The sequence below is a fragment of the Mesocricetus auratus genome, unplaced genomic scaffold (genome assembly GCF_017639785.1).
Source record: "Mesocricetus auratus isolate SY011 unplaced genomic scaffold, BCM_Maur_2.0 Super-Scaffold_100003, whole genome shotgun sequence".
NCBI lineage: Eukaryota > Metazoa > Chordata > Mammalia > Rodentia > Cricetidae > Mesocricetus > Mesocricetus auratus.
The window spans coordinates 57,350,298-57,378,005 of record NW_024429188.1 but is presented as its reverse complement, the minus strand read 5'-3'; the positions used below and the strand labels follow the sequence as shown (position 1 = coordinate 57,378,005).

Sequence of the window (27,708 nt, the reverse complement as noted above, 5' to 3'; positions counted from 1 at the left end):
GAAAGTCAGTTTTCATTAAGGGTGGCCCTTGGTAGGTTGACCAAGCTCTACTGGAAGGTCACATACCAAAGATGGGCATCACCAACTATAACTGGTGTTTTCTTTGTAAAAAGGACAAAATTGGGTGTGTATGGAAACATTGGTGTAAGGAGTGAGAGGTGGGATGGTGTTGGATGGAAAAGGAATGTCAGGATGGTGAATATGATAAAACATATTCTATAAAATTCTCAAATATGAATAAAATTGATATAAAATTGATTTGGCTATTGGGATTCCTCTGCTTTTCAATATATTCTAGAACAATATTCTCTATAGATACCAAAATTTATGGCTGGCATAGGTATTATATGAAATACGAATTTTGGAACAATTTATATCATGTGTTAAGCTTTATAATCTATAGATACAGTATTTATAATTTACAAATATAGTATGCCTCTATATTAGTTAGATGTTTTATTTCTTTCACTGTTTTCTTTTACCATCAAATACTTTATATATTATGATAGACTGACCAGAAGACACTTCATTTTTTATCTTAATGGGAAAACATTCAGTCCTTCAACATTTAATATAATTTTATTGCCATATTTTTGTATACTTGAATAAATATATGCATGATTTTGGATTATTTGATCAATTTTCAAATATTAAGCTAGAACTGCATCCTTAGTGTAAATTTCACTAGACACTATTTGCTAATGTTGTGTCAAATATTTTTGCATTTCTGTTTACCTACGTTTGCTTGGAATATCGGTCTGTAGTTTAGTTTTGCTTTTATATATCCTTTGACATGATTTAGTATCAAGGTGAGGCTAATTTCAAAGAATAAATGAAAAAGTACTTTTTTCTATCCTATTTTCTGAGACTGTTCTTAATTGGTGATAATTCTCCTTTGAACATTTGGTTTGAACATTATGGTTAAATAATAGTAGTAAAGATGATTTTTGTAAAGTTTTTAAATTATTATAAAATTATTATTTTAATTTAATTGTAAGTTCAAGTTTCTTAATAACTGAATTAACATTAATTCAGTGGTATATTTGATGTTTTAGCACACCTTGAATTGTCAGATTTGATATCAATTCTGAGTTTTCAGAATTAGTGCAACAAAATTTTCAATTTCAATTAACTATATATCAGTACTGCTCAATGACTTAAAATGAAATTAGAACATATCCATTCTTTTAAAAATGACCTGCATTCTTACTAATAATTGAGTCTCTTATTTAAAGCATTGTTGGAAGGAAGAAATTAGACTGGATTTTTTTAATCAAATTGTTCTCTGTACAACTCACCCAATCAAATTCAAATTCCTGCATTCTTTATCATAAGTATTGTTTACATTGAGTGAGAACAAGGAATGAGTAAGTAGATCAGTTTAGTCAAGTGAGGCAAATGAAAATTACTGTCCTGACTGAGGCAATGTTCAGTAGTAGAGGACTTGTTATCATGCACAAGACACTATGTTTAATCTCCAGTACTGAAAAAAAAACACATCTAAACAAAACTAAAATAATGAATGAATGGATAAGCAAATGAAGTGATGTACTGTGACAGGTTATGTAAGAGAAAACAGAAATTATCATATGTCATAACAGTTGTGGCAAAATGAAGTATTTCTGCCAAATGCTGATGAAAAACTAACAATTCTAGATAGTTTTTCTTTATTTTTTAATCAAAAGAGATGAAGAAGGTCAGGAAGTAGTCTCATATCTGAACATCTATGCCCAAACACAAAGGCAACCACGTTCCTAAAAGAAACATTACTAAAACTCAAATTACACATAAGATCTCAGAGTTATAGTGGGATACTTCAACACCCCACTGTCACCACTAGACAGGACCACCAGACAGAAACTTAAAAAGAAACAAAGGAATTAACAGAAGTTATGACCCAATTGGGTTTAACAGACATCTATAGAACATTCCATACAAACACAAAAGAATATACTTTCTTCTTAGTGCCACATGAGACCTTCTATAAAAGCGACCGCACACTTGGCAACATAGCAAACCTCAAAAGGTACAAAAAATTGGAATAAGACCCTGTATCTAATCAGACCACCATGTTTTAAAATTAGAATTCAACATCAACACAAATTGTAGAAACTCTACAAACTCATGGAAATTGAACAATGCACAATTGTACCATTCCTGGGTCAATGAAGAAATAAAGAAAGAAATCAAGAACTTCCTAGAATTCAAGGAAAATGAAGACATTACATACCCAAACTTATGGGACACTTTGAAAGCAGTACTAAGAGGAAAGCTCATAGCACTAAGTGCACACATGAAGAAACTGGAGAATAGTCACACTAGAGACTTAACAGCATAACTGAAAGCTTTAGAGAAAAATGAAGCAAACTCAACCCAGAGGAGTAGATGCCAGGAAATTATCAACCTGAGGGATGAAATCAATAAAGTCAAAACATAGAAAACACTACAAAGAATCAATGTCATGAAGAGTTGGTTCTTCAAGAAAATCAACAAGACAGACAAATTTTTATCCAAACTAACCAAAAGGCAGAGAGAGAACATGCAAATTAACAAAATCAGGAATGAAAAGGGGGACATAACAACGGACACTGAGGAAATCCAGAGAATCTTCAGGTCATACTTTGAAAACCTGTACTCAAAAAAAATTCGAAAATTTAAAGGAAATTAACAATTTTCTGGATGGATATCATTTACCAAAATTAAATCATTACAGATAAGCAATTTAAACAGACCTATAACTCCTAATGAAATAGAAGTAGTCTCCCAACAAAAAAAACCACACAGGCCCAGATGGCTTCAGTGCAGAATTCTACCAGAAATTCTAAGAAGAACTAAAGTCAATACTCCTCACAATGTTCCACAAAATAGAAGCAGAAGGTTCATTGCCAAACTCTTTTTATGAGGCCACAATTACCTTGGTACCCACAAAGATACAACTAAGAAAGAAAACTTCAGACCGATATCACTGATGAACATTGATGCAAAAATAATCAAATACTGGCAAATCGAATCCAAGAACACATCAGAAAAATCATCCACCATGATCAAGTAAGCTTCATCCCAGGGATGCAAGGATGGTTGAATATACGATAATCCATCAATGTAATCCACCACATAAACAAACTGCAAAGGAAAAACCACATGATCATCTCACTAGATGCTGAAAAAGTCTTTGACAAAATCCAACACCCCTTCATGATAAAGGTCCTGGAGAGATCAGGGATAACAGGAGCATACTTGAACAAAATAAAAATAATATGCAGTAAGCCATCAGCCACCATCAAACTAAATGGAAAGAACCTCAACGAGATTCCCCTAAAGTCAGAAACATGACAAGGCTATCCACTCTCCTCATATCTCTTCAATATTGTGGAAAGAACCTCAATGAGATTCCTCTAAAGTCAGAAACAAGACAATGCTGTCCACTCTCTTCATATCTCTTCAATATTGTACTTGAAGTTCTAGCTAGAGCAATAAGAAAACAAAAGGAGATTAAGGGGATACAAATTGTAAAGGAAGAATTCAAATATTCAACATTTGCAAGTAATACGATAGTTTTCATAAGTGAACCGAAAAACTATACACATGAACTCCTACAGCTGATAAACACCTTCAGCAATGTGGCAGGATACAAGATTAACTAAAAAAGAATCAGTAGCCCAACTATACACAGACAATAAATTGGCTGAGAAAGAAATCAGACAAACATCACCCTTTACAATAGCCACAAACAACATAAAATATCATAAATAACCAAACAAGATCTGTATAGCAAGAACTTTGAGTCTTTAATGAAAGAAATTAAAGAAGATACCAGAAAATGGAAAGATCTCCCATGTTCTTGAATAGGTAGGATCAGCACAGTAAAAATGGCAACCTTGCCAAAAAAATCTACAGATTCAATGCAATCCCCATCAAACTACTGGCAAAATTTTTCACAGACCTTGAAAGAACAATTCTCAACTTTATATGGAAAAACAAAAAACCCAGAATAGCCAAAACAACCCTGTACAATAATGGAACTTCCGGAGGCATTGCCATCCCCAACTCTGTATTATAGCGTTAAAGTCCTGAAAACAGCTTGGTATTGGCACAAAAATAAACAAGTAGACCTATGGAAACAAATTGGAAACCTTGATATTAATCCACACACCTACGAACACCTGATTTTAGACAAAGACGCTAAAATTATACAATGGAAAAATGAAACCATCTTCAACAAATGGTGCTGGCATAACTAGATAGCGGCATGTGGAAGACTGCAGATAGATCCTTGTCTATTGCCATGCACAAAACGTAAGTCCAAATGGATCAATGATCTCAACATAGACCCAGCCACAGTGAACATCTCAGAAGAGAAAGTTGGAGGTACCCTTGAATGAATTGGTACAGGAGACTTCTTCCTGAACATAGGAACCAGTAGCATAGGCACTAAGATCAACAATTAATGGGACCTCTTGAAACAGAGAAGCTTCTGTAAGGTAAAGGACACAGTCAACAAGACAAAACACCTGCCTACAAAATGGGAAAAGATCTTCACTAACTCACTCTATATCTGACAGAGGAATGATCTTCAGAATTTACAAAGAACTCATGAACGAGTCTCCAAAACACCAAAGGATCCAATTAAAAAGTGGGGTACATAACTAAATAGAGAATTCTCAATACAGGAGTCTAAAATGGCTGGTAGACACTTAAGAAAGAGCTCAACATCCTTATCCTCAGGAAAAATGAAAATTAAAGCAACTCTGAGATATCATCTTACTCCTGTCAGCATGCCTAAAATAAAAAACACCAATGACCATTTATGCTTGAGAGGATGTGAAGAAAGGGGTACACTCCTCTACTGCTGGTGGGAGTGCCAACTCGTACAGCCACTTCAGAAATCAGTATGGAAATGCCTCAGGAAAATGGAAATCAGTCTACCACAAGACCCAGCAATTCCACTCTTAGGTATATACCCAAAAGTTAGGCAGACATACAATAAGGACACCTGTTCTACTATGTTCATAGCAGCATTATTTGTAATAGCCAGAACCTGGAAGCAACCTAGATGCCTTTCAACTGAAGAGTGGTTAGAGAAAATGTGGTACATTTACACAATGGATTACTACTCAGTTGAAAAAAACAATGGAATCTTGAAATTTGCAGGCAAATTGATGGTACTAGAAGAAACCATCCTGAGTGAGGTAACCCAGACACAAAAAGACAAACACAGTATGTACTCACTCTGACATGAAATTTAGACATGGATCAGGGGAGTGCTACCCTACAATCCCACTGCTAGTGAGTCTGAGAAATAGGGAGGACCATAAGAAAAATATGCATGGTACCCTGGAAGAGGAATGGTATAGGATCTCCTGAGTTGATTGGGAGCATGCGGGTAGGGGAGAGAGAACTGGGAGAAAGAGGGGGAGAAGAGGAGGAGACAGGAGGGCATGGGGAAGCAAGGTTGAGTTGGGGGAAGAATACATGAGAGAAACCATAATAGAGGGAGTCATTATAGGTTTGAGGAGATATCTGGCACTAGTGAGATTTCTAGTGATCTACAAGAATGATACAAAGTGGCAATCTAAGCAATAGTGGACAGGCTACCTTAATTCCCCTTGCCCAATAATGAGATTGATGACTAACTGATATGCCATCCTAGAACCTTCATCCAGTGGCTGATGGAAGCAGAGGCAGACACCACAGCTAAACACTGAACTGAACTCCTGGACCAGGTTGCAGAGAGGGAGGAGTGATGAACAAAGGGATCAAGACCAGGCTGGTGAAACCCACAGAAACATCTGACCTGAACAAGAGGGAGATCATGGACCCCAGACTGATGATTGAAAGGTCATCATCAGACTGATCCAGACCCCCTAAATTTGGGTGTCAGTTAGGAGGCCTTGGCAATCTATGGGGCCTCTGGTAGTAGATCAGTATTTATCCCTGGCTTATGAATGGACTTTGGGAACCCATTCCACATGGAGGGATGCTCTGTAAGCCTGGACACATGAGGGAGGTCCTAGGCCCTGCCCTGCATGATATGGCAGACTTTGGAGATCCCCCCCAAGGAGGGCTCACCCTCCCTGGGGAATGATGTGGTGATTGGGTTGGGGGGTGGGGGGTTGGTGAGGGGTAGGAAGGAGGGGAGGGAGAGGAGCTGGAATTGACATGTGAAGCAAACTGGTTTCTAATTTAAATAAAAACACAAATTAGTACTGGTCCATTATGTGCAAGGCAATTGTTTCATTTTTTAAATTTGTTTGAAAACATTTCAGTCATTTTATTATTTCATGAAGGTAATGGGCATCCAATAGTCACCTTTGTGCTAGTAAATATCCCAAGAGATGGCTCAGTTAAAAATAAACCCACATCTTTGTCTAGCCATGCGTTGTGACTCTAAGATTTATCTTTATCATTTATTTTCTCCTTAGGAATGTAAGAGAAAATATAATTGATTTATTGTATTTTCAGAGACTATGATACACATGTTTCTGAATATTCATTTTCATCAGAAATTCTTATTTTTAAATTATAAAGGTATTAAAAGGACAAAGTTAAAATTATGTAAAATGGTCAAACAAAAGACCTGCAGTGAAACTGTGTTTCTTTCTCCCTTGCCCATTGATGATAATTTTTTGGATATCTTTCCAAAATTATTGAATTTATGTATATAATCATATTTTATGCATCTATATAAATAGTATCAGTGAAACAGAAAGGATAAAATGAATTATATGACTTGACATAGGATTTCAATGTTAGTAAAAATGTTACTTAAACAGCAGAGATATTTGTGTGAATTTTACCATTAAGAGTGAGGATCCACTTTCATTTTCATCATCATCATCAGAAGGAAACCTAAAGGCAAGAAAAAGGCAAGTTTTAAGCTTATATTAAAGTAATCCATAAATAAGCAATGAAATATTAAATTTAAGTTTACAATCAAATAGTCTCACTGTTTCAAAGTTGGAAACATCTAAACTTTGTTTCCCACAAAAGGTTCAAGTGGCAATAGAAATTGTTATGAAATATTTACAAGACCAACCCTCGGAAACAATACTCAAAATACATTGATGGTTGATTTCTAATGACAAATTTAGAAAAAAAAATTACAGAAAATTCCAGTGTTTGATTAGCCATTATATATTTATACATGTATTTATATGCATATATACATATATATTTACATGCAGATATAAGAATTAAAACAAGTTATTATTCATATAATATTGGAATATATTATAGCTCTCTAGCAAAATTATTTATTAAAATTGATTTTATATAAATCACATAAACAATAAAGTAATATGTATGAGTATCTCTAGTGAAATTACTAGGAACATATGCATTTGAACTTGTCTCTAAGATAACTTATAATGAATCAAAGTTTATATATCATATATTAGTAAAATTAAGTAATGGACTTATTAAAAATGGAGCAAATACACAAAATTAGAAATGGCCACCGAACTGCATATTATTGCTGTAGATATTTGATATTATTTCCCAAATGTTTAATCATCAATCTGCAAGTAGACAGTTGTATTTAACAAGAATTTCTAAATATTTGAAAAAGTATCAATACTGTCACTTGCATCTAAAATTATATTATAATGTGCTTCTAAAGAGTATTTGTTGTAGTGCTTTCTATATCAGGCCTGACATATGTGATGGTTTGAAGGAAAATGGTCCCTAAAGAGAGTGGTACTATTAGATGTAGCTTTGTTGGAGTAGATATGGTCTTATTGGAGAAAGTGTGTTAGATCACTTCCTGTTGCTTGCTTATCAAAATGTAGGACTCTCAGCTCCAGCACCATATTGACTTGCATGCTAACATGTCACACCATGATGATAATAGACTAAATCTCAGAAAATGTAAGGCATCCCAAATAAATATTTTTTTCTTTATAAGAGTTGCCATGGTCATGGTGTCTCTTCACAGCAATAGAAACCCTAAGCAAGACAACATAGGAAAACCTCATAAAGAAATGAGAAAATCAAGTTATATTTATAGCTAATAAGTATATAGTATTGAAGTAGGGTTGATCAGTGTGGCAGAATTTATGATTTAGCAAGTATTCCTTTCCTCCTTCCTTGTAAGTCCAGTCTATCCTTTTCTGGTCTGTTAGGTTTGGTCATGCAATTTTCTTCAGTTAGTTAAAAGTGAGTAGAAGTCTGAGCAGAAGCTATAAACATATAATGTAATCTGGCTTCTTAAGATCCTAGCACATGCCATGAGGATTTTATATCCTAAAGCAAGGATAATTTCATTTGCCTAGGTCCTGCAATGTAACTAATAATGTGGGGCAGACCTGAATACATCTCACCTTAGCTGACTTGTGAATAAGAATGGCAGTGCAATGAGATATACCTTTTGCTTTAAGACAGATTTAGATGCAAGGGCAGCTTCAAAGGAGCAAAATCATGCATGGTACTAGAAAGCTGATCAATTATCTGTGGATGGTGAAGTCATGGATCTTAGAGGAAAACCTACAACTACCACTTTACTAAAAGAACACCATTTCTTACTACATTCCAAGTATTTGTCCTTATGCCCACGGGTATATCAAAGAAATGGCTCTTCGCAACAGAAACCATTGCAGAAAACCACAGCCAATAAGAATGCAGAGTTGTCAAGTCCAGTCAGAATGGATAGATCTACAAAACAGTCCTGAACATAAAGTACAAGGAACATTGTACAACAGGGAGTGGAAAGATTCTAAGAGCCACAGAGAATCAGAGATTTTGCTGTGAGACTGTTTCCTAGAAAAGTCAGAAGCTACACCCATACAGCCTGACCATAATTCTGCCTAAACATGAGTTGAACAAGGGAAACAACAATAGACATGCCAAAGTTGATGGGGGCTTTGAGCAACTTAGGAATGCTGAGAGTAGGAGAAATACTTTCCCTAGGAGAGCACACCAACTGGTTGTTCAATAACAAATGGTCAGCCCAAGTAGCATTATACAGATTGACCAAGTGATATGTGTGTGTGTGTGTGTGTGTGTGTGTGTGTGTGTGTGTGTGTTGTACGGGAATATATTTATATGAATATGTATCTATGTACATAAAACAGCAATTAAAATATAAATGTAGGCCATTGATTTGAGTGAGAGTAAATGAGGGTGCCTGAGAAGGAATGGAAGGAGGAAATGACAGGGAGAAAATGATGTAATTACATTCTAATTAAATAATAAAAATTAAAGATGACAAGTTATTTAAAATTATCATAGTGAATACCTACTATTTAACCCAATATATCAAAGTTTGTGAGGTTTTAATTAATGTCTATGAAGTTCTGAAGGGTAAGTCAATAATTATGGATTGACTATTTTGAATAGCTTGTTTTGGCACGTTCCCCAATCATCTGCTTTACATTTGAAATTTCACTAACAGTTAAATATTCACATTGCATCAACAGGCATGTTGACAAGGAAAGGGAAAAAAATCTCAAAATCACATCCCCAGACAAGAAACTACAGGCAAGTGATTATTGCTGATAGATGGAGAGGTTGCCTCTCCCAGGGATGAACCCCTTAATTGCCTGTCCAATCCAAAATAGTCATCCCTCAAACCATATACACAAAGAGTACAAAAATACATATATGTATGCACAATATACACACACATATACACACATACACATACACACATATATACATATATAGCCTTCCCCACCTGTATGTATATGTACAAACATATATATGTGTATAAGCATATACAAACATATATGTATACATATATTTAAGTATATATACATATGTTTGTATATGTACATATATGTATATATGCATATACATACATACATACAGGTAAAAGAGGCTATTAACACGGAATGTCTGAAAGGATTATGAAGAAGGAAACTTGGGAGGAGCTGGAGAAAGGAAAGAGAAAGGGAAACTTGTGATAATTAGATTTTAAGTAAAGATGTGAAAAACACAAAAATCACTTTGCTAAAGATAATTTTAAAAAATCTTAAATAATTTTTAAAAGTTTGATTCTTTGTGGATTTCACATCATGCTTCCCAATCCCACTTATCTCCCTACATCCTAGTATCTTCCCTCTGTCCTTGCACCCTTAAATAATTTTTAAAGTCAATGTAACATGAACAAAAATTACTCTGAACAGGGGAGTGCTCTTGGACCCCAGACCGACAGTGGGGAGGCCAGCATGGGACTGATCTGGACCCCCCCAAATGTGAGTGTCAGTGAGAAGGCCTGGGCAACCTATGGGGCCCTGAGCTGTGGATCAGTGTCTATCCCTGGTATACAAACTGTCTTCATGTGCCTATAACACAAAGAGAGATGCTCTCTCAGCCTGGACTCTTAGGGGAGTGCCTTGACCCTACCAAGAGTAAAATGACAGACTCTAGATATCCCCTATGTGGAAGGATTTGGCAATAGGGTGGGAGGGAGGGGGGAAGGGGAGTGCGGGAAGAGGGGAGGGAGAGGGAACTGGGATTGACATGTAAAACAAGCTATTTAAAATTAAAATAAAAAAAATGATAAAAAAACTGGAAGGCTTTCCATTTATAATACTAATGACGGAACAAATGGTTTTAAATCATAAATATTTTCCAGTTCATCAGTAGGTAGAACTGATATTTCAAAGAGTATTTTTCTTTCTAAATCGGTATCTGTTTAATAAAGTACATACTAAATCAGTCAATATGCAGAAAGCCTGAGAAAAAACAAATGTTTTCAACAGAGTCTTAGAACTAGATTATAGTTTAGAAATTTGCCTTGGGATGTAGAAATAGATGTCAATGTCCTTTTCATACAAGAAAATTATGAATGAAACATTGATTTAAAGGTAATACAACAAACGCTGATTTAACTTATACAATTTAGTACCCTATATATAGGATATTACTATATATATATGTACACACACACACACACACACACACACACACACACATATATATATATATATGGAGGAAAAAATAAAATCCTTACAGACACTCGATGTTTGTGAATTCTGAAGCTTTGTAATATTGTTCTAGAAATAATAAACTAGAGGATAACTTAACATCGTAACTTAAATAATTGTTTAAGCTTTTTGCATCTATTATATTACCATTTTATATATGATGACTGTTGCCTTTTGAATATTAGGTAATGATGAAATGATATTATTGCTTATTGTTTCTTAAGATAAAAAAATGACTATACTTCTGTAAGATGGATTTTTCTTTTTTTAAAAATGTTTTGTCAGTTTCTGGATATCTAATACATTGTTCCTTTTTACTTCATACACTGTCCTCTAATAAAAGAAAGATGAAAGTAGCCAACACAGTTTGAACTGCTTCCTTTTACTAATTCCTTTATGTTCTTAAAATAATCCTTATATATACTTATAGTCATAAATGTGTTTATATGAAAAATCCAACCTTAGTTTAGAGATATAATATATACTGGGCATGTTATTGTAAAAATCACATAAAAATACTTACTGGACTCCCATCCAACAATGTGAAATGCACTTTCACCCTGAACTCTTGGGGGAGGGTCTAGGCCCTGCCCTGTATGAAATGACAGACTATGGACACCCCCATGGAGGGCCTCACCCTCCCTGGGGAAATGAGGGGATAATGGGGGGGGGTTGGGGGAGGGCACGGGAGGAGGGGAGGGAAAGAGAGAGGGACCTGGAACTGACTTGTGAAGCAACCTTGTTTCTAATCTAAATTTAAACTGAAAAAAAAATACTTACTGGGTAGATAGTCTGGCAGATCTGAAAGTTTCTTCATCATATCCTTCTGCTGATTTCACAGTAAGTCCCACTGCAGCTCCCAGAAGAAATTCTTCTTCGTGTCTCATGCGACGTCTTCGTGCCTGTTGCAGAGCAGTTTGCTGTGCAGAACTCACAGGATGCATCCTGAAAGGACTCACGGTTCTTGACCTTGCTTGTCTATTACTGTATCTTCTTGCACGACTCTCAGCGTGTTCTCTACCACGCCTCTCAGAGTATCTTCTTGCAGGGCTCATGGAACGGCCCCTTGCAGGAATCATTGCCACTCTTTGAGCAGGCATCATAGCATGATCTCTAGCAGGCTTTACAGCATAACCCCTTTCAAGTCTGACGGGTCGTCCTCTTTCAGGTCTCCAAGCAGGTCTCTCTGCTGATCTCCGAACTGGTACCTCAGATCTTCTAGTAATTTCTCTCATAGGTACTGCCAAAGATCTCCCTTCACCTCGTGAAGCACTATTGTAATTGCCAAGCAACTGAAGAAAACAAAGAGAAGAACAAAGGGTTAACTGTTCAGATATTAAAATTCAGAAAGTTAGTAGACACATCAAGATTCCTAAGGGTGTCTGAGTGAAAATAAAGGTTGGATTTCAAAATGCTTAGATTATTTGAGTTTATGTATACAACTTGTTTAAATTTCAACCAAGTTTGAACAAAAAGATAAGTAGTAGCCTTGTATATCTTTTCTTCCAGTGAAGAAATCATACAAGTTTTAGACACAAAACAGCTATTAAGAACTTGGTACATGCTCTGGCATGAATTTAAATAAAGTTTATAAAATATAAAATCAGTTATGTCACAACTTATTTTGCAAGCATTTCAAATAATCCTTTTCTTATATAAAAGTTTGTTTTGAAAAAAGAAATGGAGGAAAGAAAATCAGAGACAGTCTTAGGATAGACACTTGCAGCAGAAGAATAATAATGAAACACAGGAAATTGAAGCTTGCTGAGTAAATTTTCCTTACATAGTTTTAAAAATTATGTACACAGCTTATACTTTAAAAGTAAAATTAAGTAAATACACTTAAAAGCATAATCTCTGAAACAGATTTCAAGCAGAAACAAGTAGCTATTAGTTTGTCAAATTTAGAACATAACCATGCTGACATAATATATAATTTTAGTGACTGTATGAAGAAAGAAAAGTATTATAATATATATTGAGTTTTCTCATCTGGACTATATTGTTATAGGAATTACAACTCTGAGAGTAATGGTTATTGATGGTTACAGTTTTGCATGCATTTTATAAGTATATATGCTGACAGTTTTGTAAACTATAGTTACTGTATGATAGTTATATAAAGAGAAACAAGTATAGAATAGACATCATAAAAAAGGCTCTTTGGTGCTTACTAACTTGAGTATTTTTCTGCTCCATTATCATTCTGTCTTTTATTGGAACTCAAGGTGGGATGAAGGGAGAAAGGGAAATAATGGAACAGTAAGGGGTTTGGGGTGGAGGATAGGAAAGCAGGGTAGAGGAGGAGTGTGGGGAAAGATAACCAACACTAAAGACCTTTGAAAATGCTACATAGAAACCTGTTACTGTGGAAGCTTCCTAAAATACATACACACATAAAGAGTTTAAATGGTTACCTTATGACAGGGAGGGGCATAGGTTATCAAAAAATAAAGTCCAGTGCCAGGTATGGATTACCTCTTCTCAAACTGTTTGTCAGTATGGTCCATGCCTAAATGACGTACTATTGCATTGTTCTTGTTTACCCTCCAGAACTTGTCAGTAAGATCTTGTTTCTGAACACACCGCACACCTGAGTCATGGGACTTGGCGAAATCTAGTTCAGACTATCCCAGAAGTTTTATACCTAGTAACTATCTTTTACAGTTCTTGAAGGTTCTCTGAATGCTACTGTATGAGAGAAGTTACCAATGGTTTTAAAGGCTATGATCCCTATGAGCAACATATCCCTGGTGAGATATGCCCACTGGTGTAATAGTAGTACAAATGTAATGGGACTAACAGCCATTTTCTGATTGTATCTTAAAACTCACTCCACATGGTAGAGTCTATGCCTGATACCATTACCCAGGTCAAATATCTATGGTAAGGTCATAGCCCTTAGGAAAGAACCTTGTCCTATTATTTTGATAAATAGACATAATAATAAACTCTCTTCTGAGTTCTTATTTTTATACCCATATATTAGTGTATCTCTCACCTTTCTTGAGGGAAGCTTCTTTAGCAGTAGATGAAAATTAGCAGAGATCTACAAGTAGGCAATATACAGAGGATGAGACTGTGGACTGCTCATCCCTATTTGGGATACCTATATCACACCCTCTCCCCCACATGCTTATGAATCATCATAGAAGAGAGTATAAAAAGATTGTAAGAGCCAGAGGGAGTGAATGTCTGTTATCCAAACAGTATTTTCCGGACATGAGAGCACAACAGCATATATGAACTCAAGTAATTGAGACTGCAAGCACATGACTTGTATAAGATTAAGCCTGCCAATATCCCAACATGGAGAAAGATGTAGAATAGATATTGGATAATATATAACCAGAATTGAGTGGCTGCTATTCAAGTGCATTGTACATGGTGACTCATTTACTCCTCATAGAGTCTCTATAGGGTGGACACTATTATTATCTTTGTGCTATAGGTAATAAATAAAAGTGATGAGATAACTTGTTCAAGGTGTTAAGTGATCAATTTGGAAACCATACCATTCTGATCTCTGAAAGTCTAAATTATCAGTACTATAAAGTACCTTTTAAAATGAAATGAAAATTAGTTATTACAGGTTGTGGTGTATATCCCATTCAGAGATGAATTATAAAGGAATAGGTTATGTACAAGATATTTTAGCACTAATTTCTTTAGAAGTCTGTTTACATACATCTCTGTACTAAACATTGTTATGAATTCCAATGAACTCAATTCCTAGAAATCACTGTAAAGTGTCATATATGTATTTCTCTAGCTCTATGAATATTTAACTATCTTATCTACTGTTGTCAGAAGTAATTAAATATTTAAGATCCTTGTCTACAGTCATCAGACCGGAACACTTAGATTAAAATGCTCCTGGGAGACAATCATTCAGCTGAAATATAAAATTTGTAGTCAGACCATCCAGTGTTACAAATATATACCATTTTAAAGATGCTTTGTCAAGAAGCATTCATCAGTGGATAGCAATTACTACTATTATTCTTGTAATATATTATTAGAATTTAAATCACAAAATACAACATATCATTTTTAAATGGAGTAAATAAAATATTTTCAGAATATTAAGTAAAAACACAGAAAATGTAATCAATGATTGATTAAAGAATGAATAATAGGGATTATTAAGGAAGTCTGTACAAATCCTCCTAATGGACAAATGCCTGTTTAAATGGAAATTCTCAGGAATATAGACACAATTTATAATGTAGCTTATTAATCCCTATTGAGCTAGAATTACAGCATTGAAACTGGGAAATAAGAAATATTAAAATAAAAACAAGAGATTGCAATGTTATTATAATACTTAAACAAATTTTCTGTGATCTCACTGTTTCCTATTATCTCTTACACCAGAGATAGGATACAAAGTGATTATAACCCTTATCTCTACCATTATTCATTTACTGACATTCATAGTATTTTCTTATTTTGCTGTCTTTCATTTCTTTGTTTCAGTAATAAAAGTTTTCCTACATACTAACACTAAGTGTCATATAAAACCAGGGTAGTTGCGTATGACCTTTTGGGATGTTCACACAGAATTATGTTGAAAAGTCATAGTTTAATGGTAAGAATTAAGGTTGTCTAGAAAATGTGTAATGGGAGATACCTGCACACAGCCCCAAACAATTCAGCACTGCATCTACAGCCACTGGAGCCTTGACTCCGCCCCACCTGGAGAGGAGAGGTCAAACCTGCACCCACCAGAAGAACAGGTGGATTGATGACAGTATAAGAACACATTCAACTACATAAAGATATTACAGCACCAGAGACGAGAGGTTCTATACCAGCAAGACCTGAACATCCTAACACAGGTGAAGCAAAAGAATATGAAATAAATAATAAGTTTATGAAGATGACAGAAGCCTTTAAAGAGGAAATGAGAAAATTCCTTAAGGAAATGTAGGAATAGACAAACAAAAACTGAAGAAATGGAGGAAAAGACAAACCAAAAAAATGCAAGAAATCAACAAATCTCTTAAACAAAGCAAGGAAAGCCAAGAAAAAACAGGTGAAGGAAACAATTCAAACAGTTCAAGACTTGAAAAGTAAAATAGAGACAACAAAGAAAACACAAATTGAGGGAATGCTGGAAATGCAAAATCTGGGTAGACAATCAGGAACTACAGATGAAAGCATAACCAACAGGATACAAGAGATAGAAGAGAAAATCTCAGGTGTTGAAGATAAACTAGAGGAAATAGATTCATCCACCAAAGAAAATGTTAAATCCAACAAATCTTTAATGCAAAATATTCATGAAATTTGGGACAGTGTGAAAAGACCAAGCCTAAGGATAATAGGTATAGAAGGGGAAGAAATCTAGCTTAAGGTGCAGAAACAATATTCAACAAAATCATAGAAGTAATCTTTCCCAACCTAAAGAAGGACATGCCTGTGAAAGTATAAGAAGCTTACAGAATACCAAATAGTCTGGACCACAAAAGATCCCTTGCCACATAATAATCAAAACACTAAACATACAGATTAAAGAAAGAATATTAAGAGCTGTACAGGAAAAAGGCCAAGTAACATTTATATGCAGACCTTTCCGAATTACACCTGACTTCTCAAAGAAAACTGAAAGCTAGAGGTCCTGGATAGATGTTCTACAGACACAAGAGACAACAGATGCCAATCCAGACTACTATATCCAGCAAAGGCTGCAGTCACTATAGCTGGAGTAAACAAGATATTCCATGACAAAACCAGAATTACACAATACTATCCACAAATCCAGTCCTACAGAAAGAACTGGAAGGAAAACTCCAAACCAAGGAAGTTAGAAAATATGGAATGGAAGGGAAGCATTCCTGATGTGTGATAGAAATAGGGCTAAGAGCAACATTTGTGCTGAATAATTAAATGCTAGTAATGATATTGTTGTAGTTTGATTACTTCAGAATTACTACAGGAAATAATTTAAATTAATAGCATAAGTTGTTTATTTTGGTTAACCAATTTTCCTATTAGGTGTTTTAGGTCATAGAAAGTGCTAAAAGGGGGTCCTGAATTTTTATAAATGCTTCATGTTATAGGTGGAGAAAATAAGAAACATTATAGTAAATAACATGTTCAAGATATCAAAGCTACGTTTGGACAACGCCAATACAAAAAAATTAAAATCAGCTAGATTCTCAGACAAGTACTCCTCCAAACATACATTTCTGCATCTAGCTTTCGCATATCTAAATCAATGTCACCTAGAAGACACTTGTGTATTACTTTACTGACAGTATAAGACAGAATTTAATTTTGAGATTTGGAGAAATGCCCTCATATAGTCCAGGCTGACTCTGGAGTGAATACATAGTTATGGATGATATTACTTTTTTCTGATCTTCCTTTTTCTGCCTCCTAAAAGCTAGGATTACCTGTATTGCTTCTACATCAAGTTTTATAGTGCTGAGGATTGAACATAAGGCATTATGCATTAGTAGGCAAATATTCTACCAACTGAACAAGATTTCTAAAAGATTTGTTTATCTTTATTTTATATACATTAGTGTTTTGCCTTCCTATATGTATGAACACCAATGCATTCCTGGTTCCCATGATGGTCACCAGAGGGTGTCTGGTTTCTTTGAAACTGGAGTTACTGATGGTTGTGAGCCACTATATGAGTCCCAGGGAGTGAATCTGGTTCCTTTGCAAAACAAAAAGTTTTCTTAACCACTAAGCTACCTTTCTAGCCTTCCTAAATTAGATTTTTAAAAATATTTTTTAATTTTTTGTGGGGTTTGTAGTTGACAGCTTCAAATTTGGAGAGTTACTTTGAAATAGGTTTCCTACTACGAATTTACCTATAAGAATTAACACCACTTTTGCTTAGTTTGCCAGTGAATGTGGTGTCAGTGAGGAGGCCTTGGCAGTCTCTGGGGCCTTGGGTAGTAGATCAGTGTTTACCGTGGCATACGAATGAACTTTGGGAGCCCATTCCATATGGAGGAAACCTCTCTCAGCCTGGACACATTGGGTCCTGCCCCAGATGAAGTGACAGACTCTGGATTTCCCCCATGGAGGGCCTCATCCTCCCTGGGGAATGGTGTGGGGATTGGGTGAGGAGGTGAGGGGAGCTGGTAGAGGGGTAAGGGAGGAGGGGTGGGAGAGGGAGCTGGGATTGACATGTGAAGCAAGCATGTTTCTAATTTAAATAAGAAATATATTGAGGAAAAAAGAACTAACCCCTTTTAAATAATGTCAAGATTAGATTTAGGGCATTCCATTCTGAATTATCATAAATTGATAATTTGAAATAATGAAGACTAGTCATACTGGGGTTTAATTAAATATTCACTAACCAAATAAATTGGCATCTATTATACTTTGCATATTTTTGATGATTAAGTATTTCTCATTATAACTGAACTTGCTGCAAAGTAGTTAAATTATATTTGTTTTTAAAAGTTCTAGTATGAGATTTATTATTGAAAACAATATTATTAAAAATTATGATAAATATGTGGCATTTCAAATAAAGTGATAAAATATTTTCAGTGCTCCCATATTTCATCTGTTTTAATGACAAGCATGTTTAGAGATGCATGTATCTATCATAAAACATTATGAAAATAGAAATACAATATGTATGTAAAATACAATTCCTAATTAAAATAACTTACTTTTTGACTGGGAAACACAAGCACACATACACATACACTAAACATCTTAAAATCTGTCAGCAACTTAATCTCTTTACTGTCAGTCAATCTGGGTGCCATGTGAGCATTTGTCACTTAAAAAAGTGGTTTTACTGGATGAAAAAATTCTTAATTATTTCTGCTGTTTTTAACAGAGAAATAACTGCCTTTCTATCTTCTCAAAATAAAATGGGAGCTTAATGCTTTGATAATTGTTTTTACCAATGATAACCATAATATTAACACTGAAAAAGCCAACAATGCCAATTTAAATATGATCATGCTGATCATTTCCTGCTTGTTGCTTCTGTTTTAAAGGAAACTCTAAGAAGTATTCAGTTGGCAGATGATAATCTCTAAAACTAATTGTGATATTAATGGATTTGTTCACAGATTTTAAAGTAATTTAGTGTAAATACTGATTCTCTAATATTGTTAATTTACTTTTGTTTTAATACTTTTGTTAACTTTTAACAAAGGTGTATTCACAGAAACGGTTGTTCAGGAATTTCAAACAGAACTCCCATGTAAACAAAAATAGAATCACAGTGCTGAAATTTCTTATTCTCTTTGTTTGCTATACATATAAAAGTAGGCAACAATACAAATTGAAAATTGGGAAATATTAATTTGATGAATATTATTTTACTATATACATGGCATTCATTGACAGGCAACAACAACCCATGCTTTTTCTTCTTCATCATTTGATTTAGGCTATTCATTAAATAACATTTGTAATGTGGTTACTATGTCTTTCATTCTAGAATTATTCATCTGAGATAGCAGCCTGATTCTTGTGGTTACCTATTTCCATGATATTCTCCATCTCTTCTCTCAGTCCTCTGCTGAAATGTCACAGTATCAGAAAAAAATTCCCTGACCATCCTATGTAATATCAGTTTATCCTACATTATTTTACTTTTGAATGAATATTTATGGCACTTATAAGGAATTTTAAAATTATCCCACCTTGGAAGAAACTAAAGCCCACAGAATTAAAGTGCCTTTTTATCCAAAGTCATTCTGATTATTGAAAAGAACAATAACAAAAACAAAAATAAACCCATGATGGTTCTAAAATGTAGACTTCTCATCTCTTCATTTAGTAGCTTCTATTGTATACACTACTGAGTTCTGATCTTAGAGATGAAGTTTGTTCTTGTAGATCATCATGAAATGCTTTTCATGAACACTGTCTTTAATGTTTTATCAATGGACATATTCACACATTTAACTCTAATGAATAGGAAATTATGTGGTATGAACTGATACATCAATGAAATATTTGTAACTCAGAAGTCTAAATAATCACTAAGTTAAAGTGAGTTTCTCAACTGTATAAAGGTCCTGTTTTTAACATGAAGTGAAGTGAAACTGGAGAGAAGCGAAAGCATATCTGGCTTAAAGAGATTTTTCAAAAATCAGTTAGTTCTGAAACCTTGTTGACATTCACTGGGAAATTTAGACGTTTACCAAAAAGATAAACTACCTTATATGTGAGAATTTTGTATCTTTGAAAACTTTTATGAGGCATTTATTTTCCAGGTACTTTGGAGAACATAAACAACACAGTTCTCATTTACTTCGTTAAATTCTCAACAAATTTATTTTTCATTATAAATTTGAAAAACATATGCAGTGCAACATGTCTGTGACACGTTTTTGTTACATTTTGGGGTTTACCAAAGCAGAATACTAAATGATTTTAGGTAGTGGAACTTTCACATATTAAATTTTAGCCTTTGTAATAAACATGAAAACATGAATTTTTTTTGAAAAAAAACACATGAAATCAAAATCTATCATCTGTTTTATTCTAGTCTTTCCAAAATTATGGTGTGTTTCCCAGTATAAGAAAGTGTGATGAAACAGGAGAATATTTGAACTAGACCAGAGTTCTTCATCAGAAATAGTCTGTATGGAATTTTCTTTTTTTTTTTTTAATTAATCTTTTTTTTATTTTCCATTTTAAATTTAGATAAGAAACAAGGTTGCTTCACAAGTCAGTACGAGGTCCCTCTCCCTTTCCCTCCCCTCCTCCCGTGCCCTCCCCCCATCCCCCCCCGTTATCCCCTCATTCCCCCAGGGAGGGTGAGGCCCTCCATGGGGGTGTCCCTATATGGAATTTTCTACAGTGGGGCACCTGCATGAGAGTCACCTCGTTATTGTTAACATGAATATACTTTAGTACATTTGAGAAGTGGAATGGAGCTCAAAAATAGTTTTAAAAGGCTCCTTAGGTAACCCAGTCAAAAAAAGACAAACATGGTATGTACTCACTCATGTATGAATTTTAGACATGGAGCAAGGGATTACCAGCCTACAATCCCACCACCAGAGAGTCTGGGAAGCAGGAGAACACTAAGAGAGATAAGCATGGAAACTTGGGGAAGGGCACTGGGAGGAGATCTCCTGAGGGGATTGGAATCATGGGGGGAGGGGAGGGGAGAGGGAGATGGGAGAAAGAGAGGGTGAGAAGAGTAGGGGAGAGGAGGACATGGGGGAGCAGGAAGGTTGAGTCAGGGGAAGAATGGAGGAGAGCAAGATGGGAGATACCATAATAGAGGGAGCCATTATAGGTTTTATGAGAGAACTGGCACTAATGAGATTTTCAGAAATCTGCAAGCATGACACCAGCTGGCATTAAGGCTACCTTAAATGCCCTCCTCTGATAAGGAGATTAATGAATACCTTATATGCTATCCTAGAACCCTCATCCTGTGGCTGATGGAAGCAGAGGCAGACACCTACAGCTAAACACTGAACTGAACTCCTGGGATCTAGTTGCAGAGAGGGAGGAGTGATGAGCAAAGGGGTCAAGACCAGACTGGTGAAACCCACAGAAACAGCTGACCTGAGCAAGGGGGAATGCATGGACTGATGACTGAGAGGCCAGCATGGGACTGATTCAGATCTCCCTGAACCTGGGTGTCAGAGAGGAGGCCTTGACAATCTACGGGACCTTGGATAGTAGATCAGTATTTATCCCTAGCATACAAAGAGACTCTGGGAGCCCATTCCACATGGAGAGATGCTCTCTCAGCCTAGACACATGGGGGAAGGTCCAGGATGATATGACAGATTTTGAAAATCCCCCATGGAAGGCCTTACCCTCCCTGGGGACCATAGGGGGTATGTATTGGGGGTTGGGGTAATTGGGTGGGCGGGGGAGGACAGGAGGGAGAGGGAGCTGGTAGTAACATGTGTAAAAAGTTAAATAAAAATTATTATAACAATAAAAAATAAAATAAAAAGCTCCTTAGGGAAGTCTGAATACATTAAGGCTTAGAGACAACATTACTGTCTGTTGGCTAGTGAGTTTCAAAACATGTAGGCAGCTAGTAAGGGGGACCAACAGTACTCTTTAATGAAAATTCCCATTCAGAGTAATGTGATCTTTCTATAGAATGAACAGCTGAAAAATTGGGTAGGTAGTATAATTTTTCTGAATGTGAACTCCCTTAAATATTAATATAAAATTATCAGCTAGTTTCCAGAATTGTAGTAATAAAATGATTTGTCAATGAAGTATCTTATGAATTGTAAACATTTTAAAAAATAATTGCATATTATTAGTGAGAAACAAATCAATAGATACCAACATAAATATAGTATTGGGAATATTGGAATCTTGCTTTAATCCTTTATATTCGTTCTTTGTAGAAAAGAAAAAATTGATCCATTTCAACATACTGGGAACTGAAATATTTCGAGGAGGCTTCAAAATGTTTAATGAAGGATCCCAGTACTCATGAGTGTAAAATATGGAACTGGATTACAGTATTGCTCCATTTACTTAACTTCTCATATAATACAGTCAATACCAAACTGTAGCTGGCCTCTATTCTCATCTTTATAGTCTTCTTGAAGTTATCAAAATCATTCATTAAAAATCAAAGTATATTCATTCACTTGGGTTCACTGTTATGCCATAACTGATGAAGAATTCTGATTTAAAGGACACATCCTGCCTGTGATAATTATAATTAGCTGAGGTGAATATTATAAAACAGTAAAAGTTAGTAGAACACAATGTACTTAGGGGAAAGAATGAGACAAGACAGGTCATTCTTACCTAATTATTTCTATTACATTTTGTGAAGAAACATGAGTATTTCATTTGGCATGTTAGAAGACATTTACAAAACACAGAGGGGACATCAACTAAAAAAAATAACCTTATAAAAAAGCTGATGTAAATGCACACATAAGAAATTTTTAGTGAGTGATATAGCAGCAAAGAATGAGACAGAGTGGTTGAACGACAAAATACTTGTGTACAGAAACTGTTTCCATACATTACTAACTTGAAAATGCACTTAACATCTCTTTCCATACCAACAAAATTCCCCTAAGTAAGGCAAATGTTCATATTAGTTCATGGAGTTTGTATTAAGTTTTATCTCTGAGTATTGCACCACCACAGAGGTTTGTGAATGACATCATATCTGTATATACATATATTTTAAGAGTTTTTTTAGATTGGATGACTGTTGTGGAATATTATCTGGGCAAAGGTGGGTTACATTTGTTTATTCTCCAGAATAGTACTTTAGATGTGTAAAGTTGTGTTACATTTGTTTGTTTATGCTGCATTTGTTTAACAACGTAAGGATTGTGTTTAATTTTGTAAAGATTTGTGGCAACTACTTTACCTTGTCTGCCTAAGGCACCTGATTGGTATAATAAAAGCATGAATGGTCAATAGCTAGGCAGAAGAAGGATAGTTGAGGCTGGCAGACAGAGTGAATAAGTAGGAGGAGAAATCTAGGCAGGAGAGAAGGAACAATAACAAGAAGAGAACAAGAGAGACACCTGGGGCCAGCCAGGCATCCACCAGCTACCAAAACTGAGAAGGAGTGAAAGTAAGAATATACAGAAGAAAGAAAAAATAAAAGACCTGAGGCAAAAGGAAGATAAAAAGGAACAGGTTAATTTAAGTTAAAAGAACCAGAAATGAGCCTAAGTTAGACTGAGCATTCAAAATGAATAAGTCTCTGTCATGACTTTGGAGCTGGTTGGTGGCTTAAAAGAAAAAGCCTGGTACAGATGGTAGTTTAAAATGAGAGTTCTGGAATGTTATTTATATATTTTTTATTTCCTTGGCAATTCTCTTCGTAATAAGCAAAGGAACACATTGAAAATTTTAATGAAGGGCAACATGAAGTTATTTTGGTGTGTATTTATCCTTGAATTATGATAAGACATGAAAAATTGACCACACAAAGAATCCATTTTCTCAGTAACTGCTAGAAACTGTATGTGTCACAGTTCATCCTGAAATAAACCTAAATGAAAAGGTAAGGTAACATTAGTTTGAAGAAGTTCATAGGTAAACAAAAGATTTTATAGAAGTCAAACAGGATATTAAAACCTCTGCACATTGAACCAGTAAATTCTTTACAAGGAGTAAAAATCTTGCCTATTTGTCTTTTACAGTATGTAGTATTTGTTTTATGAAATGGTCAGCAATGAATACAAGTATGGTATTGGGTATCCATTGATTTGGAGGAGAATGCATGCCACAGATCATGAATGAAGGTGGGCAGACAGCCAGCAGAGACTCATCTCTCTCCTGTTCTATAGGTCTCAGGGATTGAACTCACACTCTCAGAGTTGGTAGCAAAAGTATTTACATGATAAATCATTCCACTGGCTCTGGTTTTACTTTTTTGTGTTTTCAATAAAGAAACATTTATTAAATATTTTCTAGGTACGTTATATCAAATTCTGATCATATATAACTTGGTTCACCCCATTCCCAACTAACATTTTCATTAAAATAGCATGTTCCAAATTAAAAAAAATATATTGTGTATCTATGGTAAAACTTATTAGATCCACAGCACAGCCAGCTACCAGGCAGCAGTACCCTCTCCTGCCAAGCATGCCCTGCCATTGTACCAGCGACCACCTGACCCATTGGCTCTACTTGCACCTGGAGGGACAGCAACCACCCAACTCACAAGCTTCAGATGCACCTGGAGGGACAGTAACCACCTGACCCACTGGCTCTGCCTGTACTTGGAGAAAAAGTGACCACCCAACATACTAGTTCTGCCTGCACCTGAAGGGTCAGTGACCATCAGAGCCACAGGTGACAACTGCAGCCAGAGGAAGAGACTGCAACTGTACCTGGAGGAAGAGTGACCAACAGAGCAACAGGCCCCACCTGTACCAATTAGAGAAAGAGATGGGTAGATGGTAGTGTAAGAATACATTCAACAACACAAAGAGCAATATGGCACCACCAACAGCAGAACACAGATAAAGCAGAAATAAACAACATTAAAAATAATTTTATGAAGATGATAAAGGCCCTTAAAGAAGAAATGAAAAATTCCCTTAAAATGGAAGAAAAGACAAAAATTGGAATAAATAAATCCCTTAAAGAAAGCAACAACAAAAAAAACAAGAAAAAAAAACAATCAAACAAGTTAAGGAAACAGTCTGAGACTTGAAAACTGAAATAGAGACAATAAAGAAAACACAAACTCAGGGAATTTTGGAAGTGGAAAAACTGGGTAAAAAACAGGAACTATAGATACAAGCATAACCAACAGAATGAAACATAGAAGAGTGAATCTAAGGCATTGAAGGTTCAATAGAGGAAATAGATACATTGGTCAAAGAAAATGTTAAATCCAACAAATTCATAACACAAAACATGCAGGAAATCTGGGACATCAAGAAAATACCAATCTTAAGAATAAATAGGGATAGAAGGAAAAGAATTCCACCCTAAAGGCAGAGAAAATGTATTCCACAAAATCATAGAAGAAAACTTTCCCATCCTAAAGTAGGATATGCATATGAAGGTACAAGAAGCTTACAGAACACCAAAGAAACTGAACCAAAAAATGTCTCCTCGCCATATAATAATCAAAACACTAAACATACAGAATAAAGAATATTAAGAGCTGTAAAGGAAAAAGGCCAAGTAACATTTATATGCAGACCTATCAGAATTACACAAGACTTCTCAATGGAGACTCTAAAACACAGAAGGTCCAGACTATGGACACCCCCATGGAGGACGTCACCCTCCCTGGGGAAATGAGGGGATATTGGAGGGGTTGGTGGGAGGGCGTGGAAGGAGGGGAGGGAAAAGAAGAGGGACCTGGAATTGACATGTGAAGCAACCTTGTTCCTAAGTTAAATTTAAATTTAAAAATAAAACCACAGAAGGTCCTAGGCAGATGTCCTACAGACACTAAGAGACCATAGATGACAGCACAGACTACTATATTAAGCAAAGCTTTCAGTCACTATAGATGGAGAAAACCCATGACAAAACTTTATTTAAACACCTATTTACAGATCCTACAGAAAGTACTAGAAGGAAAACTCCAAACCAATGAAGCTAGCTACATCCATGAAAACATTGGCAATAGATAATCTCACACAAGCAAACCCCCAAAAAGGGAAACACACAAACACTACCACAACTATCACCAAAAAAACAAAATATAACAGGAATTAACAATCACTGGTCATTAATATCTCAATATCAATGAACTCAATTCACCTGTAAAAAGACACAGGCTGCTGGGCAATGATGGTGCACAGCTTTAATCCCAGCACTCAGGAGGCAGAGGCAGGCAGATCTCTCTGAGTTCAAGGTCAGGCTGGACCGACAGCCTCCAAAACAATACAGAGAAACTCTGTCTCATAAAACCAAAAAAAAAAAAAGACACAGTCTAAGAGAATGGATACATGTCAACACCAATCCCCCAAGCCCCCACCCAAAACCCACTCCACTCTCCACGGAGGGTGAGGCCTTCCATGGGGGATATCCAAAGTCAGTCATATCATCCAGGGCAGGGCCTAGGCCCTACACCATGTGGCCAGGCTTTGAGACCATCCCTCCATGTGGAATGGACTCCCAAAGTCCATTCTTATGCCAGGGATAAATAAAGATCTACTATTTGAGGCACCATAGATTGCTGAGACCTTTTCAATGGCACCCAAATTTAGGGGGTCTGGATCAGTTCAATGCTGGCCTCTCAGCCATCAGTCTGGGGTCCATGAGCTCCCCCTTGTTCAGGTTAGATGCGTCTGTAGGTTTCAACCTGTCTTGACCCCTTTGCTCATCACTCCTCCCTCTCTGCAACAGGGTTCCAGGAGTTCAGTTCTGTAGGAGGAACTTTTGGGCATGGTTAGGGGGCGTTACGGGGGAAGGCATAAAAGACAGCACACAGGAAGTCTTGGTCCCTTTTTCCCGGATTTCAGCTTACGGTTCGGCAGCAGAAAACTACTTGGCTCATCTGGGTTACTTGTTTGGTATCTTGTGAGTAATTTCTACAATAAATACTTAGTTTTACTTTCAGTAACTGTGCCGTTTATTGTTACAGCATCATAGTTCAGTGTTTAGCTGTGGGTGTCTGCTTCTGCTTCCATCAACTACTGGATGAAGGCATATAAAGTAGTTGATAATCTCATTATTAGGGAAGGGCATTTAAGACAGCCTCTCCACTATTGCTTAAATTGTCAGTTGGTGTCATCCTTGTAGATCTCTGGAAATCTCCCTAGTGCCAGATCTCTCCTCAAACCTATAATGACTCCCTCTATTATGGTATCTCTCATCCTGTTCTCCTCTATTCTTCCCCCGACTCAACCTTCCTGCTCCCGCATGTCGTCCTCTCCCTTCCTCTTCTCTCTCTTTCTCCCAGGCCCCTCTCCCCTTCCCAAATGCTCCCAATCTGCCCAGGAGTTCCCATTCCATTCTCCTTCTCCGAGGTACCATGCATATCTCTCTTAGTATCCTCCCTGTTTCCCAGATTCACTGGCTGTGGGATTGTAGGCTGGCACTGCCCTACTCCATGTCTAAAATCCGTATATGAGTGGGTACATACCATGTTTGTCTTTTTGTGACTGGGTTACCTCATCACTCAGGATGGTTTCTTCTAGTGCCAACCATTTGCAGGCAAATTTCAATATTTCATTGTTTTTTTCCACTGAGTAGTACTTCATTGTGTAAATGTGTCATATTTTCTCTATCCACTCTTCAGTTGAGGGGCATCTAGGTTGCTTCCAGGTTCTGGCTATTACAAATAATGCTGCTATGAACATAGTTGAACAGTCATCCTTGTTGTATGAATGTGCAGCTTTTC

At 35.9% G+C, this 27,708-nt stretch overlaps 1 protein-coding gene across 5 annotated transcripts in view; it reads right to left on the bottom strand.

Annotated features, from left to right (window-relative positions):
• Window positions 1–27,708, bottom strand: part of LOC101831433 — a 317,754-nt gene that overhangs the window by 89,273 nt on the left and 200,773 nt on the right. For all 5 annotated transcript variants that reach the window (XM_040744340.1, XM_040744339.1, XM_040744342.1 and 2 more), the window contains 2 exons: window positions 11,706–12,217; window positions 6,798–6,849 (listed from right to left, as the gene is read on the bottom strand). In XM_040744340.1, the coding sequence (XP_040600274.1) occupies window positions 6,798–6,849; window positions 11,706–12,217 (564 nt within the window). The remainder of the gene's footprint in view (window positions 1–6,797; window positions 6,850–11,705; window positions 12,218–27,708) is intronic.